This window comes from Zootoca vivipara, chromosome 1, assembly GCF_965207765.1.
Source record: "Zootoca vivipara chromosome 1, rZooViv2.hap1.1, whole genome shotgun sequence".
Classification (NCBI taxonomy): domain Eukaryota; kingdom Metazoa; phylum Chordata; class Lepidosauria; order Squamata; family Lacertidae; genus Zootoca; species Zootoca vivipara.
This window is the reverse complement of record NC_142582.1, coordinates 2,560,454-2,587,574: the sequence shown is the minus strand read 5'-3', so window position 1 is coordinate 2,587,574 and position 27,121 is coordinate 2,560,454. Positions and strand designations below refer to the sequence as shown.

General features: G+C 46.2%; 1 protein-coding gene across 4 annotated transcripts in view; it reads right to left on the bottom strand.

Moving 5' to 3' along the window:
* Positions 1-7,363: 7,363 nt before the first annotated feature.
* ASB18 (ankyrin repeat and SOCS box containing 18) overlaps positions 7,364-27,121 on the bottom strand; it is a 58,186-nt gene continuing 38,428 nt past the window's right edge. For 2 of the 4 annotated variants that reach the window (XM_088665706.1, XM_035139182.3), the window contains exons 3-5: positions 24,185-24,689; positions 20,826-20,939; positions 7,364-8,008 (exon numbers count right to left, since the gene is read on the bottom strand). In XM_088665706.1, the coding sequence (XP_088521832.1) occupies positions 7,823-8,008; positions 20,826-20,939; positions 24,185-24,689 (805 nt within the window). In that variant the 3' untranslated portion in view covers positions 7,364-7,822. Of the gene's footprint in view, positions 10,573-11,177; positions 11,307-20,825; positions 20,940-24,184; positions 24,690-27,121 lie in introns of those variants that run through there. The other 2 variants (XM_088665739.1, XM_088665796.1) reach the window with 2 other exon arrangements.

Here is a 27,121-nt window from a genome sequence, read left to right as displayed (position 1 = left end):
GCGCGCCTTCCAAGAGTCAAGGCTCAAGCGCGCGCGCCTTCCTTCGTCTCCTCCGCCTGCAACGCCTTTCCCGGGAGGAGAACCCCCCCCCGCTTCCCCAAATGCGCCGCCGCAGCCCCACTCTCCTGGAACGACCAAGGGGCGGCTGCGGGCGAGGCTTTTCCGACGTGCCGCCCCGGGATCCTGGAGCCCCTCCCGGGTTGGGGCGCCATTGCCCGCCGCCATTCCCACCGCCCCTAACCTCCCCTAGCTCTCCCTCTTCGGAACGCGAACCTTCGCCCCCCTCCCCGGCTCTTTGGGGCATTTCTGTGCCCTGCCGGGTAAAGGCGCCTTTCGCGCTCGCCTCTCCACTGGGGGAAGGGGAGCCCACCCCTCCCGCCATTTTCCCTCGTCCCTGATACGGGGTGCTGCTGGCTGTGCGTTAGCTGCCTCGCTCATTTAATTGGGACGCGACGCGAAAAATGTGTCCGGGAAAAAAATTATGCATGGCTTTCTGGAAATCTCATGGCGTTAACTAGCAGCCCACTGTTGGGGCTCCTTCCTTCGCATTAATATTACTTTTGCTGATGCGCGGGAGGGCGGAACCCGAGCACCTTTTCTGAAATAGCTGCGCTACGACAAGGCTCCGGGATCCTAAGCAAACCGTGAGAGCGCGGCATATTTCAGCGGGGGCCCAGTCGACGTGCACCCCTCCCCCCGCTCCGCGCCTTCTTCCAGGCGCAGCGGCGAGGCCAGGAGCCCGAGCCCGAGCGAGCAACGCCAAGACGGGCGCATGTCAATCACGCTTATTGCTCGCAAATTGCATTACAAAGGAATCGAGTCTCTCTTAATTGGGATGCTGAAGGCGAGCCGCGGTCCGTCGGTGCAGCAGCCCAGGCGAACCACTTCGGCAGCTCGGCCTCCGAGCAGCTCCTCCGCCGGCGGGGAAGCACTGCTGCGCTGGGCGCGGAGCATCGCTTGAACGCACGCAAGGTGCAGGCGGAGAGGCGTCGGCGGCACCCGCGGCGGTTCCCCACGTCGGTCGGCGGTCGGGGCAAGAGTCCCGGTGGCGCACGACGGTCGGGGCTGTGCCAAGTGCAAGGGGAAAGGACGGGCGCCGTCGAGAGAGCGCCTCTGAAACTTCCGCGCAAGGGGAAGCAGCTTCCCTGCGCTTGGCGGAAGGGAGCGATTCTCGTGAAAGTGGCGCCACCTACAGGCCGTAGCGACGTGCCGCTGCGGCTCTGGCGCGACTCCTTTCCCGGGGACGACGGAGAGCCCCAAGGCGCGAGTGCCGCCCAGCCCATCAGTGGCGCCCTCTAGGAGCACACACACACACACACACACACACACACACACACACACACACACACACACACACACACACACAGAGAGAGAGAGAGAGAGAGAGAGAGAGAGAGAGAGAGAGAGAGAGAGAGAGAGAAGGGTGGAAGCAGGATCCTCCCCAAAAACCCCGCATTACCCCCTTGCCGGCCTTCCAGTGTTCTGCGACACACACACGTACACACACACACACACACACGTGTGTGTACAAAGGCACTGGGATAATCGGCAAGCCCAAGGCACATCTGAATAAATCCCGGTATTTTATTCCTATTCAATATATTTCTTTCAACATCCTGGACTATATCTGTGCTTAGGTTCTGGCTCTTCTGCATATACCTTTCACCAACAAGAGCCCTAAGAAGAGAATGTCTGGCTTCTGGCCTGATTTCCAGTCTTTGATCAGCTAAATCATCCATGATAAACCTGTAAAACCTTACAATCCCTATAAAACCTTCGGATAATGGTCGTGTTCTCTGAATCGAGCCTGGCTGTATAAATGAAACATAGGGAGCAAGGACACCCAAGGGGCAAACCAGGCCTTGTCCAGGGCTTCTTGCTATTTTCTCCACAGCAACAGAATCAGCTTCTGTGAGGGAGGGTGGCGGCATTCAAGGGACTCCTCATTGCTGCTTCTGCATGTATGGTCTAAATCTAGTTGAACATTTCAGTCTCTCTCAAACTAGTTTTGCATTCTGACCTGCAGCTTTGCCCTGGTTCTTGAAGGTGCCACTTTGGCCTGGCAGGACAAGTGCCCTGACTGACTCCAGCTGCAACAGCCGAGACTGCTGAGGGGGCAGACCATTGCCTGAGCTGCCTTGGCCCATGAGCCACCATTGGCAGGACTGGCAGCCAACAGGAGCAGAAATGTTCCAAGCTTAAGATTATATATATTTTTTGCTAAGACTGCTGTTTTACATGTGCATTTTATATTTAATTTCCTTTAGTAATGTTTGCTTTTGAAGAATTAAGACAATTTTTCGGTTAATTTTGCTGCATTACATGTGCATTCTGTACATGACCTTCTAATGGTTTATTTCAAAATCTTTAATAGAATAATTTAGTTTCCTGTTAATTATGTTGATCGGAATGTATACTGTGTTCAATGTTCTTTGTATACTGTGTAAGTTTTATGATGTTAGCCTCCCTGAGCCCAGCTCCAACCGGGGAGGGCGGGGTACAAATAAAAAATTATTTATATTTATTTATTTATTTATACTTTATATTTTATTTTTTTAAAAAAACAAACCAGGTTTATTCTGAATTGTTTTATTTGATGTTTTAATGTAGGTTGTAAACTGCTTTGAGATTTTTTCCTTAAAACTATAAAGCAGTATACTGTAGAAATGAACTTAATAATACGGTACTAATACTAATACTAATAATACCCCTATGTGGTGAGGTGTCTAGCAGGCCATCCAGGAAGTAGGAGTGGAACTTGGAGATGCATGTGCCTGTGTACAGTGGTACCTCTGGGTACGTACTTGATCCATTCCAGGGTGCCATCCGCACCCCAAAAACTACGTATCCAGAGCGGCGCTTCCATGCATGCGTGAAGCACTAATAGAGCACTTCTGCGCACGCGCAAAGCACGCAGAACACTTCTGTGCATGTGTGTGCGGCGGAACCCAGAAGTAAACACTTCTGGGTCTGCCGCATTCTTAAGCTGAAAATATGCAACCCACAGCAAACGTAAACAGAGGTATGACTGTATTGAAGAGTGGACCACATTGCACCAAAACCTTCCCTCACTGTTTTCTCTGTGTGCTGACCTGCCCTCCCCAAAGAAGTACAGGGTAGATAGATGGCCACATGGTCTTCCTTTTATAAATGCATGCATGCTTTAATTCAGTTCACAGCTGTTTCCCTTCTTCTACAGATTCGTTCATTGTACCTTAATCAAGCCATAGAACTATATAATACAGATATGGCAAATATTAAACATATGCATTTGACCAAACTCTTATGTTTACTTTCAGGCTGTATGATGTTCATCAAGCTGGTTTTTAATTTTGTGAAGACAAAAAACTCCAAAAACCCTGTCCATGTTCCATATTCCAATTTGCAGCAAGTGAAGCAATGAAACTACATAGGATGTTATGAACAACAGCAGATTTGATGTGCTTCAGTATGAATTGGGCCTAATGCTTATGGTCATCTTCTTAAGTGGCATCTGTATAATGTTGATTTATACCGTTAATTAATTTATTGCCACAATAATGGTAATTTGAAAAGTTACATAAATTGGGGTATGCAAAAGATATATGTAGAAGAGAATGTGAAGGAACCTGCTGCTTGTCAGGGTTATTTATGGTGCTCTCCACTGATAGCAAAATGATGGCTGAGAAGCTCTGCAAAATGTTTTTGCAATTGCAATTCATGCAGAATTAAACCAATTCATTTAAAACAGCAATAACTAATTGCCACCATGCTCCAATTAGGAGGTGGGATATCTTAAAGGGTGTTTCCTTTAGGCCTATAATAAGCCCAATTAAAATAACCATTGTATTAAATTTTGAAGATTTCACATCAGTTAAGTATTTAAAATATATGGGCATAGAAACCTGGCTTCTGCATATACTTCTCACGTGTTTTCCATTAACCAGACTATAGCTATGGCATATAGATTAATCTCATGTAATAAAGCACATTTCTTCAGTTTTTCTGAAAAAGATTGATAATTTGAAAAATTGAGTACAGTCAAGTTAAACAAGGTGGTCAGCAAAAAGGAGAAGGATTGTATTTTTATAGGTGGGAAAAATGAATTTGTGTGTTCTATACAGCAAGGAACAGAAAATTCTGTTAATTGTAGCAAATTAATTAAAGTTACAGGTAGGTAGCCGTGTTGGTCTGAGTCAAAACAAAATTAAAAAAATTCCTTCAAGACCAACTAAGTTTTTATTTTGGTATGAGCTTTCGTGTGCATGCACACTTCGTCAGATACTTCGTCAGATACTTAATTAAACTTTCAGCAAGTTAATTAAAACTCAGAATAAGAGCCATATTTTGTGAAATGAAAGTATTTCAATGTGATGTATAGTTGCCTGTCTTTCTGTTTTGAATACAAATTAAGTATGTTAGTTAAAAATGTTGGAAGAGAGAAGGGTATTTTGAGTGCCCTACAAGGAAGAAGACTTGGTATTATCATTTTAGAGGGAACCAAGGAAATGCTATTTTAAGTGTAGAAGCTGATAATTGTGGAGTTGGTGAAGGAAATTAGAGGGTCTTCTACTTCAACCGCCTGCCAATGCGGGAATCTCAACTATCCATGACAAATGGTGCAGAGAGATCCCTTATTTCTGTTTGTGTTTAGGATTTTATTCTAGAAATAATTTGGTTTCATTTATTTTTAAAATTACCAAGAGTAATTTTGAAGCCATTTTGTTCAGGAATAATATTTAGGGAATTTAATTTTAGCTGGAATAAAACAGAAGCTTTCATCAAACTGGCATCCAGTGCAGCAGAGATGATGCTATTTTGCTTATTCTCAGCATTCAGAAGCAGACCCAGAAAATGTGCTTTGCATCATTTTTCCACATGGTCTGCAATACGGCACAATAATCTGATTTTCCCCTCCCACAGATCTGGAATATTCTGCAATACTGTAAATAATTTTGCTACCAATCTGATGATGAATGGGGAGGCAGCAGGGTGGGGAGAAGCATATTGTGAAGAGCTGGGGGGGGAACCCAGAAATTTATGATGCCGAAATTTCCAAATTTTAACAAATTCTATTTCACAAATCAAGTCTGCTTTTGTAAGGTTTTTTTGCAGAGGGGGCAGAGCTGCACATATGAAGTAGGTAGTATGAAAGGAGTTTTCAAATTAAAATTTATTAGGATTACACATTTAAGTTGGGTGGGCTGGCCTGCATTTGCTTTTGGGAGTCCTAAAAAGGAGCTCTGTGTGGATCTTTAGTATGATAATGAAGAGTTGTTCTTTTACCTTCTCATCAGAATGATGGGGGCAGCTGCATCCCTTCCTTCTTTCTTTGATTGACAGGTCCTGCAGGTCAGTGTGGCTTTTGGGCTTCCTAGGTTGTCTCCTTTGGGGCTCTGGAACAATGCTGAGAATCCATGTGGGGAACTTGCTCCGCCTCCTTCCCTTTGTTCTCCTTCCTTTTATGCAGCCAGCGATCTTTCTTTCATCTTAATTGTGTGTGTGTAGCTTGCCTATGCAAAGTTTGTCAACATCTGTGCTATTCATATGGTACCCTCTTTTTTTATTCAGATACACTAGGGTATCTCTAAAGAAGGTCAGAACCCATGTCACATAAGTAGAGTTGAAATATTTTACCTATGCTAAATATACAGTATAGATGAAAATACAAAAAGAACAACTTTCTATTTTCTTTTCCTGATTTACAGGGGAGACGTTTAAAACCTCCACTGAGATACAGGGAGATGTTTGCTGGCTACTCTAAAGAGTCTTCTGCCAGCTTAAAGACTAACTAATTTATTATGGCATAAGTTTCCTTGCACTACTCTGGAACAGATTTGGGGGGATGGAGGGAGTATGGAGAAGCCCCATTGTACTAGCAGATGCCACCTTACCCTACACTGGATCAACCATGGTAATTCACAAAACAGTTGTTGATAGCACATTACTCATGGCCTTGATCTCACTTCAGTCCACAAGTGATAGCATTGAACTACCTGGACCCAGGTGGCGCTGTGGTTAAATCACTGAGCCTAGGGCTTGCTGATCAGAAGGTCGGCGGTTCGAATCCCTGTGACGGGGTGAGCTCCCGTTGCTTGGTCCCAGCTCCTGCCAACCTAGCAGTTCGAAAGCACGTCAAAATGCAAGTAGATAAATAGGAACCGCTATAGCGGGAAGGTAAACGGCGTTTCCATGTGCTGCTCTGGTTTGCCAGAAGCGGCTTTGTCATGCTGGCCACATGACCTGGAAGCTATACGCCGGCTCCCTTGGCCAATAATGCGAGATGAGCGCGCAACCCCAGAGTCGGTCACGACTGGACCTAATGGTCAGGGGTTCCCTTTACCTTTACCTTTACCTGGAGTATTGTATTTCAGTGTTTCCATATTGTAGTCTCTTAGGAACAATCAACAGGGCCTCTGATGTTGAACGAAACTCCTGAGCAGTTCTCATAGAAAAAGGCAGTTATTAAGACACCCTGGAGACAAAGAATGTTTGCAGCCTTTTTGAAAGACCAATACTCTGAATTAGTTCTGAAAGCAAATTGGCTATTTGGCCTTTTTAAGATATTTGGCCGCGAGCCAAAATGACAGTGATATGAAATTGAGGATTGGAGAGATGATTCTGTGATATGGCAGTGGACACAGCTACATTGTAATTTTTGAATAAACATGTATATACCGCTAAATAAATAAATATAAAAAAGGAAGCAAATTGGCAACCAGTGCTAATGGGGACTTTTCTTGCTAAGACTCCTGAGATGTCATGCTAGCATTGGTGGCGGTGATGGGATCTTGGAATCTGGTGTCCTCTCCTAGAATAATATAAGCACTTGCCATTTAGTTCTTCATTTATTCTCTGTCTTTTTTTGCATCTCAACAGCACAGTCCCCCATCCCCAGCCTGACTCTCCTCCCTCCCTGGCTTGCTGCTGGAGCTTTCAGCCCAATATGCTGCCTGCTTAGGTTTCATGTACATTTTGCACAGGATTCCATCAGCTAAGTTTTACTCAGAGTAGGCCTATTGAAATTAACGGACCTAATTTAGCCATGTTCATTCATTTCAATCGTTCAGCTCCAAGTAGTACTTAGTTCACATGGCCTGCACTCTGTATGGAAGACACAGGTGCTGCATAATGCAGAATTATTTGGGAAGTAGAGACAGAGAGATGGAAAAATAACAGAGGTCCCTGGAGAGGCAATGCTTTGGGAATCTCCTAGATGCTGCTTTCAGCGTTTGGGGAGTCAGGAGGCTGCTTTGGAATTTAAAAAGTTATGTAGTGAACCAGGATTCCATCTGCACTTCTTTGGTAAATAAAACACCACAGTAATAAATAGAGATGCTTATTTCTAATTTAAATTAAAGATTATGACAACATTACCATTACAGGCTGTTCCTTCACATTTTATTAGCTCTTTATCAATAGTTTCTTAATTCAGAATTCAGTCATCAATTACTATTATTTTGGAAAATGAAACATTATTGAAAAAAGACATTTTACTAGAGTTCAGCACTTAAGTATGAAATTTTATTTACCTAAATGTTCCAAAGCCTCTATTCTTGTTACTATTTGTGCTATTTATATTTTATTAACAGATCACTAAAATCTGTGAGGCCACAAACAAAACTGCATCAAAAGATTTCCAAAGTGCATTTTACAGAAATGGTATACATTAAAAGCTTCAAGTCATTGTAATAATCCATGGTTATATTTATGTAAACCCCTGAAAGCACTTATTTGTTAGAAAACCGGAAAAACCTTTACTGTATTCATAAGCAATTCATTTATCATACACCAATGAGGACGAAGATATAATGGTGAGATTTGGTGGCTTGGTACAAGATATTCAAAGCAAGAATCCCTCGGGTTCTAACAACAGATAATTTTGGACTGGTTTGGGAACAGGCAGTAAGGGGATGAGAAAATGGCACCTACTGCCAAATTTCCTCCTGATGGCACAGCGGCACAAATGTTGCAGACACCGGACCTTGTACATCTGATTCTGGAAGGACTCATAGAAAGACAGGTGCCTCTGAAAGAGAAAGAGCAGTTTGCAGGGTGTGACCACCTGGAATTTATTTATTTCTTAATTAGATTGCTCTACAGCTTTGCATCCAAAGATCACAGGGCAGTTCACAGCATAAAAATTCAAAAGGAGAAGGCAAAATTCATAATAAAACAAAAAGAAACCAGTAAGCCCCCTCCCACAAACATTTAAAAGCCCATAAAATATCAATCGGCCAAAGGCTTGGTTGAAGATAAACATTTCCCCCTGGTCTAAAAGTATATAATGAAGGCACCAGGCAAACTTCCCTGGGGAGAGCATTCCACAAATGGGGAGCCACTGCAGAGAAGGCCCATTCTTGTGTTGCCACCCTCCGGATCTCTCGAGGAGCAGGCACACAAAGAAGGGCCTCAGAAGATGAATGCAGAGTCCGGAACAGATTATATGGGGAGAGGCAGTTCTTGGGGTATTGTGGTCCTGAGCCATTTAAGGCTTTGTAGGTCAAAACCAGCACTTTGAATTGGCCCTGGAAAATAATTGGCAGCCAGTGCAGTTGGGCCAGGATCGGTGTAATATGTGCTAACCGCCTTGCTTCTGTGAGCAACCTGGCCATCAAATTCCGCCCCAGCTGAAGTTTCTGAACCATCTTCGGAGGCAGCCCCACATATACTGCATTGCAGTAATCTGACCAAGAGGTTACCAGAGCATAGAGGACAGAAGTCAGGCTGTCCCTGTCCAGATGGGGGCACAGCCCAAGCTGACGGAAGGCACTCCGTGCCACCGAGGCCACCTGAGCCTCAAGTGACAGCAAAGGATCCAGGAGGACCCCCGTGCTATGTACCTGCCCCTTCAGAGGGAGTGCTGCCCATCAGGAGCAGGCCATCTCCCAGCCATCTGCTAACAGGGCCTCCGTCTTATCTGGATTGAGTGTCAGTTTGTTGGCTCTCATCCAGTCCATTACTGAGGCATGGAAAAAAAAAGATGATTTAACCAGAGTTAGTAGTAGTAATATGAGGTATTTCTCAACGGATGATTAGGACCAGCAGCATAATTATCTTGAGAAAGAACATTTGAAGCAATGATTCTTCAACATCAACTTTGTTGGACTGGTCATGTTGATGCCTGATGATCGTCTTCCAAAGCAACTACTTTATTCCGAACTTAAAAATGGAAAGTGTAATGCTGGTGGTCAACAAAAGAGGTTTAAAGACTGTCTCAAGGCAAATCTTAAAAAATGTAGTATAAACACTGACAACTGGGAAACACTGGCCTGCGAGCACTCCAGTTGGAGAACAGCCTTTATCAAAGGTGTCATGGGCTTTGAAGACGCTCGATCTCAGGACGCAAGTGAGAAATGTGCTAAGAGGAAGGCCTGCTTGGTAAATCCACACCGTGATTAACTCCTGCCTGGAAACCAATGTCCCCACTGTGGAAGTACGTGTGGATACAGAATTGGCCTCCACAGTCACTTACGGACCCATTGTTAAAACTATGTTTATGGAAGACAACCTTACTCAGATATGAGTGATCGCCAAAGAAGAAGAAGATACATGTACAATGGTCTTTTTGATTTTCCTATTTCAGCTGGCAATATACTTAAAAGAAATATTTCTGGTCTTTTTTTTAAATGTTATTTTAAATATTTTTTTTAATTCTTCATATACTTTATTCCAAAATTCTCGAATTTCCACACAGTTCCACCACATGTGTAAATAAGACCCATTTTCCTTATTGCATCTCCAACATATGGGTGATCTGTTTTTATACTTTTTGACAAGTTGTACTGGTGTTTGATGCCACCTGACATCATCTTCATAGTATTTTCCCTAAGATTATAACAGGCCGTAAACTTAATGTCTTCTTGCCATAGTTTTTCCCACTGTTCCATAAGAATGTTGTAACCTAGGTCTTGCGCCCATTTTACCATCACAGTCTTTACCTGTTCTTCCTTTAATTCTCATTCTAATAATAGGTCATAGACTCGTGAGATATATTTTCCTTTACTTTGTATTAGATCTTTTTCAGATTTCAATGTTTCCTTTGCAATACCTATTTTCCTGTCAATAATTAATCTTTGATCCTGAATTTCCTTAAAGAGGTGAAGTTTCACCTCGTATTTCATCCCTTTTTTTAAATAATATTTTTTATTATTTTATACACTAACAAGAAACAAGACATACACACAAATAACACAAAATATTCCCACAATTCATCACATTATCATTTTCATAATGTGGGGACTTCCCTCAGTCCCCCTTCTGAACTACATTGTCCATTTTTGCTTTTAGCAGGTTCCTCATCCAAAATCTTGCACATTATTAAAATACATTCTTAATAAACCATTCTATCTTATTTTCTATCTTACATCTAATACACTGCCAGAAACACAATTCTGCTTCCTTAAAGTTAATTAAATATTACAATATTTCTTCAAATAGTCTCTAAATTTCTTCCAATCTTCTTCCACCTTCTCCTCCTTCTGGTTGCGGATCCTTCCAGTCATTCCATATAGTCCATCACCTTTATGTGCCAATCATTTATTGTAGACATCTCTCGCGATTTCCAAAATTCGGCTATTAATAGTCTAGCTGCTGTTGTAGGGTACAAAAAGAATGTACAGTCTTTCTTTCGGATCTCATCTCCAACAATTCCAAGCAAAAAGGCTTCTGGTTTTTTTAAATAAAGGTATTCCTAAACACCTTTGTCCATTCATTATAAATTTTTTCACAGAAGTCTTTTATCTTGGGGCAGGTCCACCACATGTGGTAAAATGTTCTCTCTTTCTCTTTACATTTCCAACACTTATCAGATGCATGATGCATTTTTGCTAATTTCACAGGTGTCAGATACCACCTATACATCATTTTGCATCTATACATCATTGCATGCAGTGAACTTCATACCTTTTCCCCACAATCTCTCCCAATCATTTGACATAATATTATGCCCCACATCTTTAGCCCATTCAATCATCACTGATGTAACTTGTTCATCTTTTGTATGCCATTCCAACAGCAAATAATACATCTTAGAAAAGTTTTTTGACTTTGTATCTAGTAATTCTGTTTCCAAACATGACTTTTCAGATGAGAAACCAATTTTTTTCATATCCATTTTAAACATTTCGTTTATCTGATGATATTGTAATGAATCATTTAACTTATCTTTAAGCTGTTCATATGACTTTAATTTATATTGGTCTTCTACTTCTATCAACAAATCTCTATATTTTGGCCACTTAACTTCCATATTTAACTTCTTATGAGCCTTCGCTTCCAACGGTGAGATCCACCAGGGTGTTTTCCTTTCCAGCAAATCTTTATACCTGATCCATACTGTCAGAGGGCCTGGTATGGCTACTCTAGAGTAACGACTCCAGCATGGTCTTTTAAGGCTTTTATTAAGTGCTGACTATTTACAGTGTTCAGAGCAGTAAAAATGCATCCTTAAGGTGAGGTGTCAGAACTCCCGAATGGCGATTGGCGCGTTTTCTTCCAGCACCACAACTTTGGCAGACCCAACCTCTTCCCCCTACGTTTGCGTCGCAATTCGGGAGTTGGGGGGATTGGCCTCCCCCCCGTGCGTCCAACTTCCTGTCCCACCTGAGGCATGGGCTCCACAACCCTGCCTGAGCCTCGGACACCACTTCCTGACTCTCCGCTGGAGGCAGAGCTCTCCTTACTCTCTCCAGCGCTTGGTGATGGGCTGGAACTTAAGATGGGAGGGACTTCCCTGTATCCCTTGTCCCTCACATCCACCCCCCTCCCAGGCTCCTCTCTCCTCCTCCCCAGTGGCTCTCTGCTTGCTGGGGACGAGTGAAATCCCAAGAAGTCTGTGGCATCCGAGCCTGTGGGTGTGAAAATTTCCCCCCAATCCTGCGATCTCTCTCCTTCCCCCTGAGAAGACGGAAATCCCAAGAAGTCAGTGGCATCAGAGCTGGTGGGAGTAAAAATGTTCTGCCAGTCCTCTCCTGCCTCTGACGTCGTTGACCTCGGTGAAACCCACACCTCTTCTTCCGTGTCCTCAAATTCCGCTTCCCATCTCCATGGGGAGCTGCTGCCTGCTATCCCTTCCTCCTGCTCCTCCCCCTCTCCCTCCCTTTCCATGTGCCAGGGCTTGGGCCTGTGGGGGAACAGGGCGTGGAATTCTTCCACTAAAAATTCCTCAGGTACTTCCGTGGCCGGTATCCACTCATTGTGGGATGGCGGAGTGTCCTCCCATGCTATCAGGTACTCCAGTCCTCTCACCCCTCTCCTTGAGTCTAAAATCTCAGTTGCCTCATTGAGCTGTCGGGCGTTTCCCGTCTCCCCCCCTCCCTCTGGAGGCTGATCGCTGTCCCTGAACCTGGTACTTTCCCTGTACGGCGACAGCAGTGATCTATGAAACACTGGGTGCACTCTCATGTCCTCCGGCAGTGCTAGCCTGAAGGCTACCGGGTTGACCTGTTGCGTGACCGTGAAGGGGCCCAGCCTCCTGTGTGCTAACTTTCTGCATCGCCCCCTGGTGGGAAGACCTTCCGAGGATAACCAAACCTTGTCCCCCACCCTTATGACCTCTCCCGGCCGCCTGTGGCGATCTGCCCCCTTCTTATACGCTTCCTTGGCCCTCTCCAAGTGTTCTCTGAGCTGTTGGTGCACCGTCTCCAGGTCCTCTGCCCACTCCTCGGCCTGTGGGCCCTCTTCCTCCTCCTCCCCCTCCCTCTCCGGGAAAGATCTGAGGTCGCGCCCATAGTTGGCCTTAAAGGGCGACACCCCTGTGGAGACGTGCACCGCATTGTTGTAGGCAAATTCTGCCAGTGGCAGGCGATCCACCCAGTCCGTTTGCCTCTGGCTGACGTAACATCTCAGGTACTGCTGCAGAATGGCGTTGACCCGCTCCGCCTGTCCATTGGTCTGCGGGTGCCGAGCCGTCGACAAGCTGACCTCCACCTGCAGGAGGTTCATGAGCCGTCGCCAGAACCTGGAAACAAATTGGCGGCCACGATCCGAAATAACTCTTAAAGGCAATCCATGCAGTCGGAATACGTGGTCCACAAACAGTTTGGCCGTCTCTTCTGCCGAGACCGCCTTGGCACACGGTATAAAGTGGCACATTTTGGACATGAGGTCCACCACCACCAACACTGCGGTCTTGCCCCTGGACGACGGCAGGTCTGTGATGAAGTCCATGGACACTACTTCCCACGGCCTGTGCGGTGTGGCTAATGGCTCCAGCAAACCTGCTGGTGGCGCTCTGACCACCTTTGCTCGCTGGCAGGTGTCACATCCCCTGACATAATCCCGAACATCCTCCCGCACCCCTGGCCACCAGAAGTGTCTCATGACTAGGTGAGTGGTTTTGTCCCTTCCGAAATGACCCGCCGTTGGGTTGTCGTGCATCTGCTTGAGAACCTTACCTCTCAGCTGTTTGGTCGGGAGGTACAGGGCTCCCCTGTAAAAAAGCAAACCCCTCTTCTCCTCAAAGTCTTTGGCCTGCTCCCTCCCCCCTCTCAGGTCTCTGAAGATGCGGGTGGCAAATTCATCCGCTGCCGTCAGTGCTGTGAGTTCTGCCTCGCTCACCACTGCTGCACCGCATGACCATGCAGATGGGGGGAAAACGTGCCTGGGTGCTGGTGGCAACTCCTCCTCCATGTACTCTGGCTTGCGGGAGAGGGCATCCGCCCTGACGTTCTGCTCCCCCGGGATGTAGTGGATGGAGAAGTTGAAGTTCGAGAAGAACTCTGCCCACCGTATCTGCCGCTGGTTGAGCACCCTGGCCGTTCTCCAGAACTCCAGGTTCTTGTGGTCTGTGCACACCTGGATGGGGTGCTTGGCGCCCACCAGGAAGTGTCGCCAGTGCTGGAACGCCGCGTGGATCGCGAGAAGTTCCCTATCAAACACTGTGTAGTTGCGTTCAGGCTGGGTCAGCTTCCTGGAGAAGAAGGCACAGGGTCTCCACTCTCTGTTGGCGTCCAGTTGCAACAGAATCGCTCCCACAGCTTTATCAGAAGCATCTGTCTCCAGGCGTAGGGGCGCATCCTGCACCACGTGGAACAGGTGCTGGTCTGACGCGAACACCCTCTTGAGGCTTTCGAACGCTGCTTGTGCCTCTGGTGTCCACCTGAACTTCTGCTTGCCTCTCAGGCAGTCGGTGATGGGAGCCGTGACCCGAGAGAAGTTCTGGATGAACTTCCTGTAGAAGTTAGCGAAGCCTAGTAGTCGTTGGGCATCTTTGCGCGTCCTGGGGCTGTGCCAGTCCAGGATGGTCTGCACCTTGTCCTTGTCCATTGCCAGTCCCTTGTCTGACAGCTTGTAGCCCAAGAAGTCCACCTCCTTGGTGTGAAACTTGCACTTCTCCAGCTTCACATACAGGTGGTTGTCCTTCAGGCGCTGCAACACCTCCCTGACATCCTTCACATGCTGCACTGGGTCATTGGAATAGATAAGGATGTCATCCAGAAAGACCAGGCAGTTCTTGAAGAGGAGGGACCCCAGGACGTGGTGCATGAAGGCCTGGAAGCAGGCTGAGCCCCCTTGCAACCCGAAGGGCATCACCAGATATTCAAAAGAGCCCAGAGGCGTGAACATCGTGGTCTTCCATTCATCGCCTTCCCGGATCCTGATCAAGTTGTACGCCCCCCTCAGGTCTAGCTTGGTGAAAATCTTGCCCCTGCGTGCCGCTGTCAGGAGATCATCCACTCTGGGCATGGGGAAAGCCACTGGCTCTGTCACCGAATTCAGCCGTCTAAAATCCACCACCAGGCGGCGCTGTTGCGTGTCTTTCTTGTCCACCCAGAAGACCGGGCTGCCCCCTGCTGCCTTGCTTTCTCTGATGAACCCCCGCTTGAGGTTCTTGTCGATGAAAGCGCGCAGATCCTCCAGTTCCTGGTCTGACATGGCGTACAGCTTGGCTGGGGGTATAGTTGCCCCCGGCACCAGGTTGATCTGGCAGTCAAAAGGCCTGTGTGGGGGTAGGTGGTCGGACTCCGCTTCGCTGAAGACCTCCTGCAGGTCCCAGTACGGCTTGGGTATCGCCTCACCCCCTTTGACGTGCATGGTGGCCACCGTGGCTATCGGAGGCCCCTCCCCTGGTTGGTGCTGCATGCAATGTTCCAGACAAAAGTCCGACCCAAACGTGATGCATCTCTGGTGCCAACTTATGGAAGGGTCGTGGCGCGCCAGCCAGCTCATTCCCAAAACGATGGGGGGGTCTGAGATGGTCGTGACGTTGAAAGCCAGTGTCTCTGAGTGCCTTCCCACCGTCATTCTCATGGGGGGGGGTTTGATGAGTGATGGCCCCTCCCAGCAACTCTCTGCCATCAATGGTGGCCACATGCAGGGGAAAATCCAGCTGCAGAAGTTGGATTTGGTGCTCTTCTGCAAAGTTTCTCGAGAAGAAGTTGGCAGATGCCCCACTGTCAATTAAGGCGAGGACTGACAGGGGGTAGCCATTTGGGAGCGTCAGCGTGACTTCTAGAACCACTCCTGCTCTGGGAGGGGTGGGCTGGCTCTGCTCCTCTCTGTGCGGGTGGGCGGGCTGGGGCTGTTCACTGCTGACTGTGCCTGGCTGCTGCCCCTTGTCTCCTGCAGCCAGGCTGTCTCGTTTCCCTGCTGTGGTGCTACGTCAGTGGGGGAAGGTACAACCGTTCCCGCCTTTCCTTGCCACTCCCTGCGATGAGGGCAGTCTCTGACGCGATGCCGGGGGGAGTTGCAGAGAAAGCAATTCCCTCCTCTTCCCTCCTTGCGTTTTGGCGCCGCCGGGGTTTGAAAAGCCCGCGCGCGCGCTCCCCCGATCTCCATCGGTTCCGGCTCTGGGCTTGGTCTGGGCGGGTCTGGGGGCGGTCCCTGGGGTGGGTTTTGGTGATGTGGTCTGTCCTGAGAGCGTGGGAACCAAGGTTTTGCTGCGCGCGTCGCTTGTTTGTCATACCATCTGGATTCCTGCCTCACCCCCACCGCTAGCGCCGCTTTGCTGAGCTGATCCATAGTCTGCGGTCTAGGACCTCTTGCCAGCTCATCCTTAACGTCTGCATGCAAACCTAGGTAGAAGGCTGATTTCACTGGCTCACTGTTCAGATCCCACCCCAGTTTGTGCACCAGCATGGTGAATTTCGCCCAGTAGTCTCTAACTGTCGATTTTCCTTGTGTTAGGTCATGAAGCTCCTGTTTAGTGGCCTCCATTTCACTGTCGCTAGCGTACATTAATTTTAAAGCTTCTAGAAATAAAGTTGCGTTCTTCATGCAAGGATTTTTTTGCGCGACGAGCGGTCTTACCCATTCCCGGGCGGCCCCCGTCAAATGCTCTATGATAAAGTAGACTCTGTGCGCGTCATCTGGGAATTCTGCTGCATGCAATTCCAGCGCATAATTTATCTCAGTCTCGAATCCGAGGTACTCCCTCGGGTCTCCGCTGAACTTGGTGACTAGGCTCTGTCCCCTTCTCACTTGGACTAGCTGCGGCTGGGGTGCCCCCCCACCTCTAGCGGCTTTCTCCTCTTCCAACTTTTTCTGCAGGTCTAATACCATCACCCTTAGCTGTTTCTCAGTCTCCTCTTTTGTCCTCACCTGGTCCACCAGCTTGTTCAGCTCCTCCTGCGCCCCTCGCGCTTCCTCCTGAGCGGCATGCAATTGCTGCTGTGCGTGCGCTGTGAGGGTCTGTAGCTCCTGCTTCGCTGCTTCAGCCTCCAGCCTCCAATGCTCAGCCTCTTGAGCGCTCATCGCTGCACTCCAAAGTAGCCAAAAAAGATTCGGGAGTTGCTGTCAGAGGGCCTGGTATGGCTACTCTAGAGTAACGACTCCAGCATGGTCTTTTAAGGCTTTTATTAAGTGCTGACTATTTACAGTGTTCAGAGCAGTAAAAATGCATCCTTAAGGTGAGGTGTCAGAACTCCCGAATGGCGATTGGCGCGTTTTCTTCCAGCACCACAACTTTGGCAGACCCAACCTCTTCCCCCTACGTTTGCGTCGCAATTCGGGAGTTGGGGGGATTGGCCTCCCCCCCCGTGCGTCCAACTTCCTGTCCCACCTGAGGCATGGGCTCCACAACCCTGCCTGAGCCTCGGACACCACTTCCTGACTCTCCGCTGGAGGCAGAGCTCTCCTTACTCTCTCCAGCGCTTGGTGATGGGCTGGAACTTAAGATGGGAGGGACTTCCCTGTATCCCTTGTCCCTCACACATACATTAAACAATTATTTTGTAATTATATGATTTTTAAAACCTCTGTGAGCCTTTATTTCAAGTCCACAACATCCTATGGAACCTGTGCCAAATATCTAAAGGATCTACTACCGGTACTCCCTTCCCATCGAAGCATAGCTGCCAAGTCTCCCGTTTTTCACAGGGAAACCCCCGTATTTTAAACCGTTTTCCCGCTGTCAACCCGGATTGGGGAAAATCCCGTAAATCCCCCAGATTTCCTACCTGCCAGGGAGGCTCCATTTTGGGTCCTAGCGCCGCCCGATTTCCGGTACCCAGACATGGGTAGTGCGGCACCAGAAGTCGCTTCTACACATGTCCGGACATGCGTAGAAGTGACTTCCGGTGCTGCGCCGCTGCTGATCCCGCATTTTTCAGCGGGAGACTTGGCAGCTATGCACCGAAGAGCCTTTATGCTTGCAAGACTAAATGCTTTCCCCTCTGCAGTGACCGAAGGCAGATTCGCAAACATTCCATTTCAAGTCCATTTGTGTGTCTGCAGTCACAAAGTACCTGATTCAATGGACCATCTTCTCTTAGATTGCCCTTTACACACCAGACCTCACCAACTGATGCTGAGCAAAATGTTGGACCTCCAGCCCACAACTCCAAGAAGAAGCCAAATAAGGTTTCTCCTGGCAGATCGGGACAGAGATATTACTGCTTTAGTAGCTTCCTTTTTAGCCACAATTTTACCCAAGAGGGTTCCCAATAAACTATCCTTTCGGGAAATAGACAGGGCGTAGCAGAATATCCAAATGCACGTGACCATAGTGGGACCTTACAACCCTTGAGAGCATCACCCTTGTCTTTTTAATTATTCCAGTAACTTGAAATGTTTTACACTGTGATGCCAATAAAAGTATTTGATTGATTGACTGACTGATTGATTGATTGAATAAATAAATAAATAAATAAATAGATGGTTGACACACACACACACACACACACACACACACACACACACACAGCCTATAAATCTTCAGCACACGGTCCTCTAAAGAAATCTGATGCTGCCAAAGCTGGCCTGAGTCATCCTGTTACTCTGTATTTTGAAGAGAGTGAAACAATACCTTGTTTTACTCCCCACTCACTTGCTAAAACACTGACAGCTCACGAAAGCTTTCCTTGTAATGCCCTGGAGGAGGCCATCCCAAAATAATTAGATAATTAAATGTTCAGGTGCTTTTTACAAAGTACTACTCTGACACAGTGGATTATGAAATTTACCCCCAAACTCCCAATCAATGTTCAGTTTAGAGGAAATTCTCTTGGCCTTGGATGAGATTAGAGCACCTAAAAGGAAAATTTGGGAGGAAATTGGGTCAGGGTGGGGTGGTGGGAAAGCATTCTCAGATGGGATTGTAGAGTGAAAAGAAAATCTAGGTACCACAAGGTAAAATGCTGGGGGCAATGCATGCTTATTCCAATTGGATGGAAGCCCCTGTGATAAGTGTATTTAGGATTACAGCCTTTGAACACAAGAGTGGAATGTTTCAGAAAACCAGACAGCTCCATAAGCAGATTAAAAATGTGAGTGAGAGGAGCCAAGAGGAGACCAGCAACTTTCTCTTCTTCCATACAGGTAAAAGGTAAAGGTAAAGGACCCCTGGATGGTTAAGTCCTCAGGCAGGAAAGATCCTACGTAGTAATGGGTGATTTGATCATTAGGATCAAGGAGAGCTGGGTGTGTGATGGGCAGGGTGATGTTGCTCATCATAAGGGATGTGGGTGGTGCTGTGGTCTAAACAGCTGAACCTCCCTGGTGTGCTGATTGGAAGATTGGTAGTTCGAATCCGCGTGACGGGGTGAGCTCCCGTTGCTCTGTCCCAGCCCCTGCCAACCTAGCAGTTCAAAAGTGTGCTCTGGCACTTGTTATGTGTTCTGTGCTCCAGAAGTGGTTTAGTCCTGCTGGACACATGACCTGGAAAAGCTGTCTGTGGACAAATGCTGGCTTCCTTGGCCTGAAAGTAGAGATGAGTCAAATTTGAGTGGACTTAACTGTCCAGGGGTCCTTTCCCTTCATCCTTTCCCTTGCTCATCATTTAGATAGGCTAGTAGATAGTGCTGGGGAGGAGTCAGGGGTGCATGCTGGCACCAGTGGCTTCAGGAAAGGGAGCTGGGAGTTCCTGGAAGTGAACTCTAGGTTGCTTAGTAAGATGCTGAAAGGCAGGCCCTACAAAGCAGCTTTTTCTGAGATTTTCTTTACTGTCTTTATTTCTTCAATTTATATCCCACATTTTCCTCCAGGGAGCTCAAGGTGGTAAGCATGGTTCTCTGCTCTCGTTTTACCCTCACAGCAACCCTGTAAAGTAGGAAAGGCTGCAAGGTCACCCAGTGGTCATCCAGCTTCATGGCTGAGTGGGGATTTGAACCCTGATCTCCTGGGGCCAGCACACTAACCACTACACCACACTGGCTCTCGCCAGTCCAAATGCTACCTGTTCCACATGTAGGGCCATCTAGACAGGTACACACAGGTATGTGTCCATGGTGGTATTGGGAAGAGGGATCTGGATTTGTTAGGTACTGGGGAACATTTTGGGAGAAGCCAGGCCTGTTTGAAAGAGAGAGACTCCACTTGAACTGGGATGGAACTAGACAGCTGGCACTATGGCTTCCAGGAAGGGCACAGCCCTTGGCACTGCACTTTTTAAAAGATATCTGGCTTGCTTGTTCTTTCCATAGAGTTCAAAACAAGAGTCTCCAGTTACCAGTATGGAGTTCTGTCCATAGAGAAGCTATCCTGTTACCTGGGGCACCAGGCCTTTTTATTTTTACATTTCCCCCAGGCTTCTTAATGTATTATTATTTCAATATGTTGTAATTTATTATTTTCCATGTGTATTTTCCATGTGTATTCCATGTGTATTTTGCCATGTTTTTGTAAATTGCCCTGGCAGCACTGCTAAATGGCAGTGCATAAACCATATAAATAAACGAATAAATAAGAATTAACAACATTGCACACATCCTAGACAAAACAGCACAAAAGAATTGGTCTTATTTTGGCAACACAAATAGTTATCACAACTCAATGGAAACAGCCCAGAATCTTACACTGGATGCTTGGTAGAGTACTGCTCACTCTGCAATATAAGTATACTGGAGAAAGTTACACTTAATTTAAGATTTTGACAAGAAATAGAATCTCCAAAATAGAAAGTTTCTTTTATGACATATGCAGCAGAACCGTCATTCCTCAACCTTGGCCCTCCAGATGTTTTTGGCCTACAACTCCCATGATCCCTAGCTAACAGGACCTGTGGTCAGGGATGATGGGAATTGTAGTCTCAAAACATCTGGAGAGCCGAGGTTGAGGAAGCCTGTTCAAGGCAATGCTCATCACAAGCCTGGAAAATCTGAAACCATACTTTATAATCTGATAATATTGATAAGCCTATAATCATTCTGTGTACCTATTTTTTTTAGCGTCCCCCCATCTTTTCACTTTTGTCTATTGTTATAATTGGTTCTCTCTGTTTTATATATATTATAAAATGAAATAATAATAATAATAATAATAATAAACTTTATTAAAAAAGAAGTTTTATGGCTGTAGGGTGACACATGTTAATCTGATTATGCTTTACAGTACTCCATTTGGTAAAGTTGCAAATTCAAGCCCGGATTAGATAAACAAATAAGCAACACAATTTGTATAGCTGTTACCTGAAATTCTTCATTTGGGATGACTTCCAGCCATTTTTCAGAGATGGGAAGATGAGGGTAAGAATTGTAAAGGATTTCAATAATCTCTGGCACAGAAGCACAAGATTTCAGCACCTAGTGGAGGAAAAACCACCAGGGAAAAATTAGGATGAATGTAGATGCCATGCCAGGTTATGTGGGCCCTTCTACTCTGGCCCACAGCTGGCCTTAGAAAGGGGCTTCAGGAAGCTCCCTTATACTGTGGTCTCTTATACTACTGGTCTCTGCATTGTCTACATTTACTGATAGCTCTCCAGATCAGGGTTTCAGCCCAGAGTCCTTCCCAGCCTCATCTAGAGATTCCAGAAACTGGAACATTTTGTATGCAAAACAGATGCTCTAACACTGAACTATGGCCCTTCCCTGATGTGGAAGTGGTGGAAATGATTGAATTGTAGAGTTGGAAGGGATCACAAGGGTCATTTAGTCCAACCCCCTGCAATGCAGGAACAATGGAAAGTTCCATCAGAACTCTGGCTTATTATTTTCTTTCTGCGTCTAAAGGAGGCTCACCTGGCGCCTTCATTACATATCTTTATGTGCCAGGCAAAAAGGTTTCTCTCTAACCGGGCCTTTGGCTGATTGGACATTCAATGGCCTTTTAAATGTGTTTGTGGGAAAGGGGCCTGATTTTGTTTTATTATGCATTTTGTGTTCTCATTTTGTATTTTTATGTTGTGAACCGCCCTGGCATCTTTGGATGAATACATTCAATGGATACAGATTTAATAAACAGCAGCAGCAACAAACAAACTAACAAACAAATAGACAGACAAACAAAAATGTGGTTGCTGAGTAATGGGAAGGTGCTTTTTAAATCTTGTAAAAAGGAACAAAACATTGAAACTAGAAAATATTGATGTTCTCTCTAGCAATAGTGATAATCACCCCGCGGGTGTCAAAGCAATATATATAGACATGTTAGGATGTTATCATGCTTATATTGATGAATCCCCCCTTGTTTCCAGAAGAAAAGTGTTTTTCAGTGTTTTTTTTAATTGCACAACATACCATGTGTGGCAACCCCTCCCCTCACAGCCCCTACAGCCTTCATTGTAGAGATTCTGCCATATGCATATTCGCCATTGGCAGTTCAAGTATTTTGGTGGGTTGCCCCTCTCCTGCTTTGATTAACCTTTGCTGTGTTGCTTTCGTTTGGAATAGTTGTACTTGTTTTTTATAATTGTATGATTATGTTGTTGTAACCCAGCTTGGGGTCTCACGTCAAGGGCAGGAAAGTACGTACAAACAAAGAAACATCACATTCTAAAAGACAAGCAAGTCTTTGAGGGAGCTTCATAATTTCTGGGTTAGTCTGCCCCTATGCATATGTGTGTTTGTTTCATACCCTCCAACATTCATTAGATGAAAATAAGAACATTTCTCATCCTTCTGCAACTCCACCGCCCTGCAGAGCATTTCCTATCAGAAGAAGGGCAAGTGCCCCCACCATGACACCAACAGGGCACAGCACACATGCCCTCTACCCTCCAGAGAAAACCTCTTAATCCTGATTTTATTTTATTATTCAGTATAAAAAGAAAAATGGCCAAATAAATAAGTTTTAAAAGGGGCAAACATGCACACATAGCATGTTTAAAAAATATTAAAAATCACGACTCCTTTCGCTCCGCTCCCCCTCTCTTCATTCCCTCTGCCTGCCCCTCAGAGCTGGCTCATCCCATGGGGCTGGGTCTTGGCAGCCACAGCCTCTCCCGCTCCTCGGCCTTTCTCCAGCAGATGCTATGAGCTGCCCAAGGGAAAAGGCGGGCACTGGTGGCCAGGGAGAGGCTGTGGGGTGCTCCCTCGCAGCCACCACCCTCAACCCCACTGTGTCTCAGGACCAGGGCCGGCTCTAGGGGTAGTCTGGGTGGCGCCACTAGGCGGAGTCGCGCGGAAACCGCGCTGCACCCGCCCACCAGCCGCGACAAGGAACGGAGCGGGGCAGGGGCGCCGGAGCGATCTCCGCACCATGGCGCTAGGGCACCCGACGTGCTTGAGATGGCCCTGCTCAGGACATTCTCCCTGAGATCAGCAGCAGTGGCACCACTGGCAGGAGAAATAGGGACATTCCGGGATCAAATAAGAAGCCAGGATGGCTTTTGTAATTCCAGGGCTGTAACTGGAAAATAGGGGCACGTGTGTGTGTGTGTGTGTGTGTGTGTGTGTGTGTGTGTGTGTGTGAAAGGTATGGGTTAAGCACTGTGACTGCTGTAGGTCAATGGTATTTGTACATTGACTCCCAGTATGTGGCCAGTCCTTCATGTGAAGTAACTGCTGCCATGGTCAAACTAGATTATTTTGCAAGCCACTGACAAACCTAGTTTATGTCTTCCTTATTCTCAACCTGAAATTTGAGTTATGGAGAGAAATAAGGAAATTGTTAATTTTGCTCAAGATGTGAACTGCACATATTTCAATCAAATTGGGTTGTTTAAACTATTTAAATAGTTCTTACAAAGCAGGGCAAATCTAGATGCTTCACAGTTCCTACATTACCTGTATAGACTTTAACAAGCTGGGCTGACCTCCTTTGGATCAGAGATTCCCAAATCATTAAAACAGTTATTATAACAGCCCTTGAAGGGCTGGAGTCATGACCTTGAAGAGTTAATTCACTCATTTTTAACTTAAAAACACAGGTTAGGGATTGAGAATGTGAGCATGCTGTGCCCATTAGGATGCAAACTCTCAAGACTGATGTGATGCCAATTAGTGGAAGTTTGGTAGCTTACACCTACTACTTTTTGGAACCTGTTTGAAATGGTTTCAAAAACAACTTGGTTTCTTTCACCTAGTTTTTATGGTATAAGCAAGTTTCATTTCCAATATATGAAAAACAAGCTAACTCTGATATTCTACTCAAAATGGTGGAATCTTCCTGTGATAACTTTTGAAACCAGGAAAGCACTTTTGATTATAAACACTGATGATTCTAACAGTTCTGCATCAAAAACTTCTCCAATTCCCTTTGAATGACCATGCCTGGCAATTCTTGCAAAGCTGGGTCTGGTTGCACAGGTCTTTCCCAGTCAGCATCCTGCTTAGAGGAAAGCTGCCTCTTGGCTGGAAAAGGCTCTGATGGTTCGACTGCAGTTTTTACGTTCCCTCTCCAATGTTGTGGGAATAACTCCCCAGCTGCTGAGTGTGTGTAAAAGAGCCTGCATCTAGTCAGCAGACCAACGAAGGGTTAACAACCCATCCAATCCTGGAATGGCTGCAGATGGGTCTTCTACAAGCTCTGCTTCCTGAAGGGGAGATGCAGAATTTCAAAGTTGAAGTAAAGGCCCCAATAAGCACAAAGGCAGACAGTTCCTTACCCTGATGAAAGCTGTCGGCCACAGTTTTTGAGAGCCATGGTTTATCAGGGTCTGTACTGTGAGGTGGGGCTTCTGCTCTTGCTTGAAAGCTGCAGTTTGCAGGACACAGGACAGTGGATATGCCCCATTGTAATCGATGGCATTGACATCGGCTTTCCTCTGCAGCAGGAGCTCCACCAAGCTGTGATGCGCATTCCCGCAGGCTTTATGAAGCGGAGTCTTTACTTCCTCATCCACAGTGTTTACTTCTGCTCCATATTCCAGCAGCAGCTGACATACTTGCAAGTAGCTCTCCTGGCTCTCCGCTTTCTTTGCTTCTCTGCAAGCCACACTGAGTGCTGTCTCCTCCAGGCTGTTCTTCTGGTCCACAAGAGCCCCACACCTCAGGTACAGGAGCGTGTGGTCAGAAAGACCATGCTTAGCTGCTATGTGAAGAGGGGTTTCTTGGGATTCTTCACTTGGCTGGTTTACCAGGGCACCAAAAGTCACCAAAACTTTAGCACACCTACAAAACAGGAACTTTTATTTATTTCTTTATTTAAATCATGAGCTGCCATTCAAAATACATTATTTTCCAATGGTGGCTTACAACATTAAAAACAATTTAAAGCCATATAAAATACAAACAAGCCTATGCAGAATGTTGACATGCATTTGAATCTCTTTGCTTACAGTGGATTTTAGTTATCTTTTACCTGTTTTTACCTGCTTTAATGTGAATTTTTAAGGTTCTTTTTTGTAAACTGCTTTGAGATTTTACTACCATCAAGCAGTATATAAATGTTGTGAAATAAATAATATCAGCAGGGCGTGCTGTGCCTGAAAATGTCAAAAAACGCTGTTGCATATTAAGATGAAGCAAAAACAATATATGGACCCCCCCCAAAGTGCTATGTAGACTACTTACGTAGCCAAAACAGATGTTCATCTTTGATTTGGGGGTGGAGGATCAAACAAAGGCAATCCTGAAAGGCAAAGCTCCTTACCTACAGGATGTGTTAATTTTAGCCCAAACTTATGACACCAAGAACGCTGCCACAAAGCGACTCTGTCCCCTGACCCTCCACGGGTCTGATCAAGGAGTCAGAGCAGCTCTGTACTTTCTCATTGTTACTGGGTAAATAAATGCCCTGTAACTGCACAGTACATGACCTGAGAGGCTGTGAAACATGTACAGAGCTCCTGCTGCATGCAAAGGAGCATTACAAATGAAGCACAAGTTATTTCAACTGAGGGGGAGGGAATCCTCGTAGATTCATAGTGGCAGTGAACTGGCAGGCAAAGGCTGGCACAGTCACCAGACTGACAAGACACATTTGCCTCTAGTTTTGAGGAATGTGTTGTTTGAATGGGAAGGGCCCACAGATCAGTGGCAGAGCGCATGCCTTGCACACAGAAGGACCAGGTTCTCCAGCAGGAAAGGCCCTCTGTCCAAGGTGGGCCTTTGGCAGTTAACTGTACATTAGACATGACCAGGCAAAGTGGACCAACCGTCTGAGGCAGCTTCATGTGTTCAGGGTGCAAGAGGTTCTTGAGCTGAAATCATTTCAGTGGGGATTCAGTTTTCCATGGTAAGGGAATAAAAGTTGTTAGGATCTTCACCTCACATGGCATTTATTGATGAAAAAAGGGCCACTGTGGGAAGGCTACACACACCTGTGCATATTGCAGAGGAAGGGAACCAAAGGTGGGCATTGATAAAGCCAGAGGTGGGTATGGCAAAAGTGGGCAAGCTACACCACCTGATACTATATGACATCAAGTGCATGAAAAGCAAAGCAGGGAGCTCAAGGCTCATATATCCCTAGCATGTGATGCTTGAATCTAATTTGTGCCTGAAGGGGTTAAACTGTAGAGTAGCTGCCTTTGCCCCCACATTAAATATTTGAGGAAGCTTCTTTTGCAAAGGGGGAAAGCTCCATTTTTTTAGGATCAGCTCAAAGTTGTGCAGCTTTTTTTCCAAATGGGAAAGTCCCACTTGGGGGGGGGGGCAGCTCAGAGTTGTGCGTCTTTTTTGCAAAGGGGGAAAGCTGTACAGGAGTTTTGGAAAAGCTATCTCTGCTCCTGTCTCCAGTGCCTTATGGGAGTTGGGAGGGCAACTATCTGAAGCAGGAAGCCTCCTGTGCTCATGGGGGCCACACTGGAAAAATTAAGTGGAAGCAGGTCCTCCTCTTCAGGCAGGGGTGAAGAAGATGAAGCTCACTCATATTTATTTATTAAATTTATATACCACCCTTCATCCCAATTGCTCAGGGCGATTCATCCTCCTCCCAGCAACTGGCATCAAGTGTCTTATTTCTAGAGTTCCAGAATGTCTGCATAGGGCTTTCATCTTCAAGAAATGCAAATATGGTGTTAAACTGAGTCCTCAACAATGGCAGGCATTTGTGTGTGTGTGCATACACCATTTTGAAAATTTGGAATCAAATTTTAGTAGTCATTTATTTTGCCAAATACCCACATGCAGGGAGTTCATTCATTATTTCTTTATGGCATGCTGTGGTGGAGGAACTCTTCAAGTTATTGATATATGACATCAGGTCATGGGCGTAGCAAAGGGGGGGGGCAAGGAGAGGCATCAAGAAAAAACAATAAAAAATACATAGTTAACTGAGGTTCTGCCCCCAACTAAGAAAACGCCTGCCTCCCCCAAAATCCTGGCAATGCCCTGCATCAGGTGCAAAGCTCTAATGCCAATGGCTAATACAATAGTAAATACCTATGCACTCTCTATTTTGACAAATTCAAAGAGAAATGAATGACCTTTGTGGATTAGCAAAAAGGGTTAGAGACATGGGCACAGCCAGGATACCCCCCCCCCCCCGAATTTATGTTATGGGGGCAGAACCCAGCTATCTGTGATGCATGCAGTTGGTGGGTCAGTTAGTTAAGATTTTTTATTTATTCACAGTCGTACCTTGGAAGTCAAACTGAATC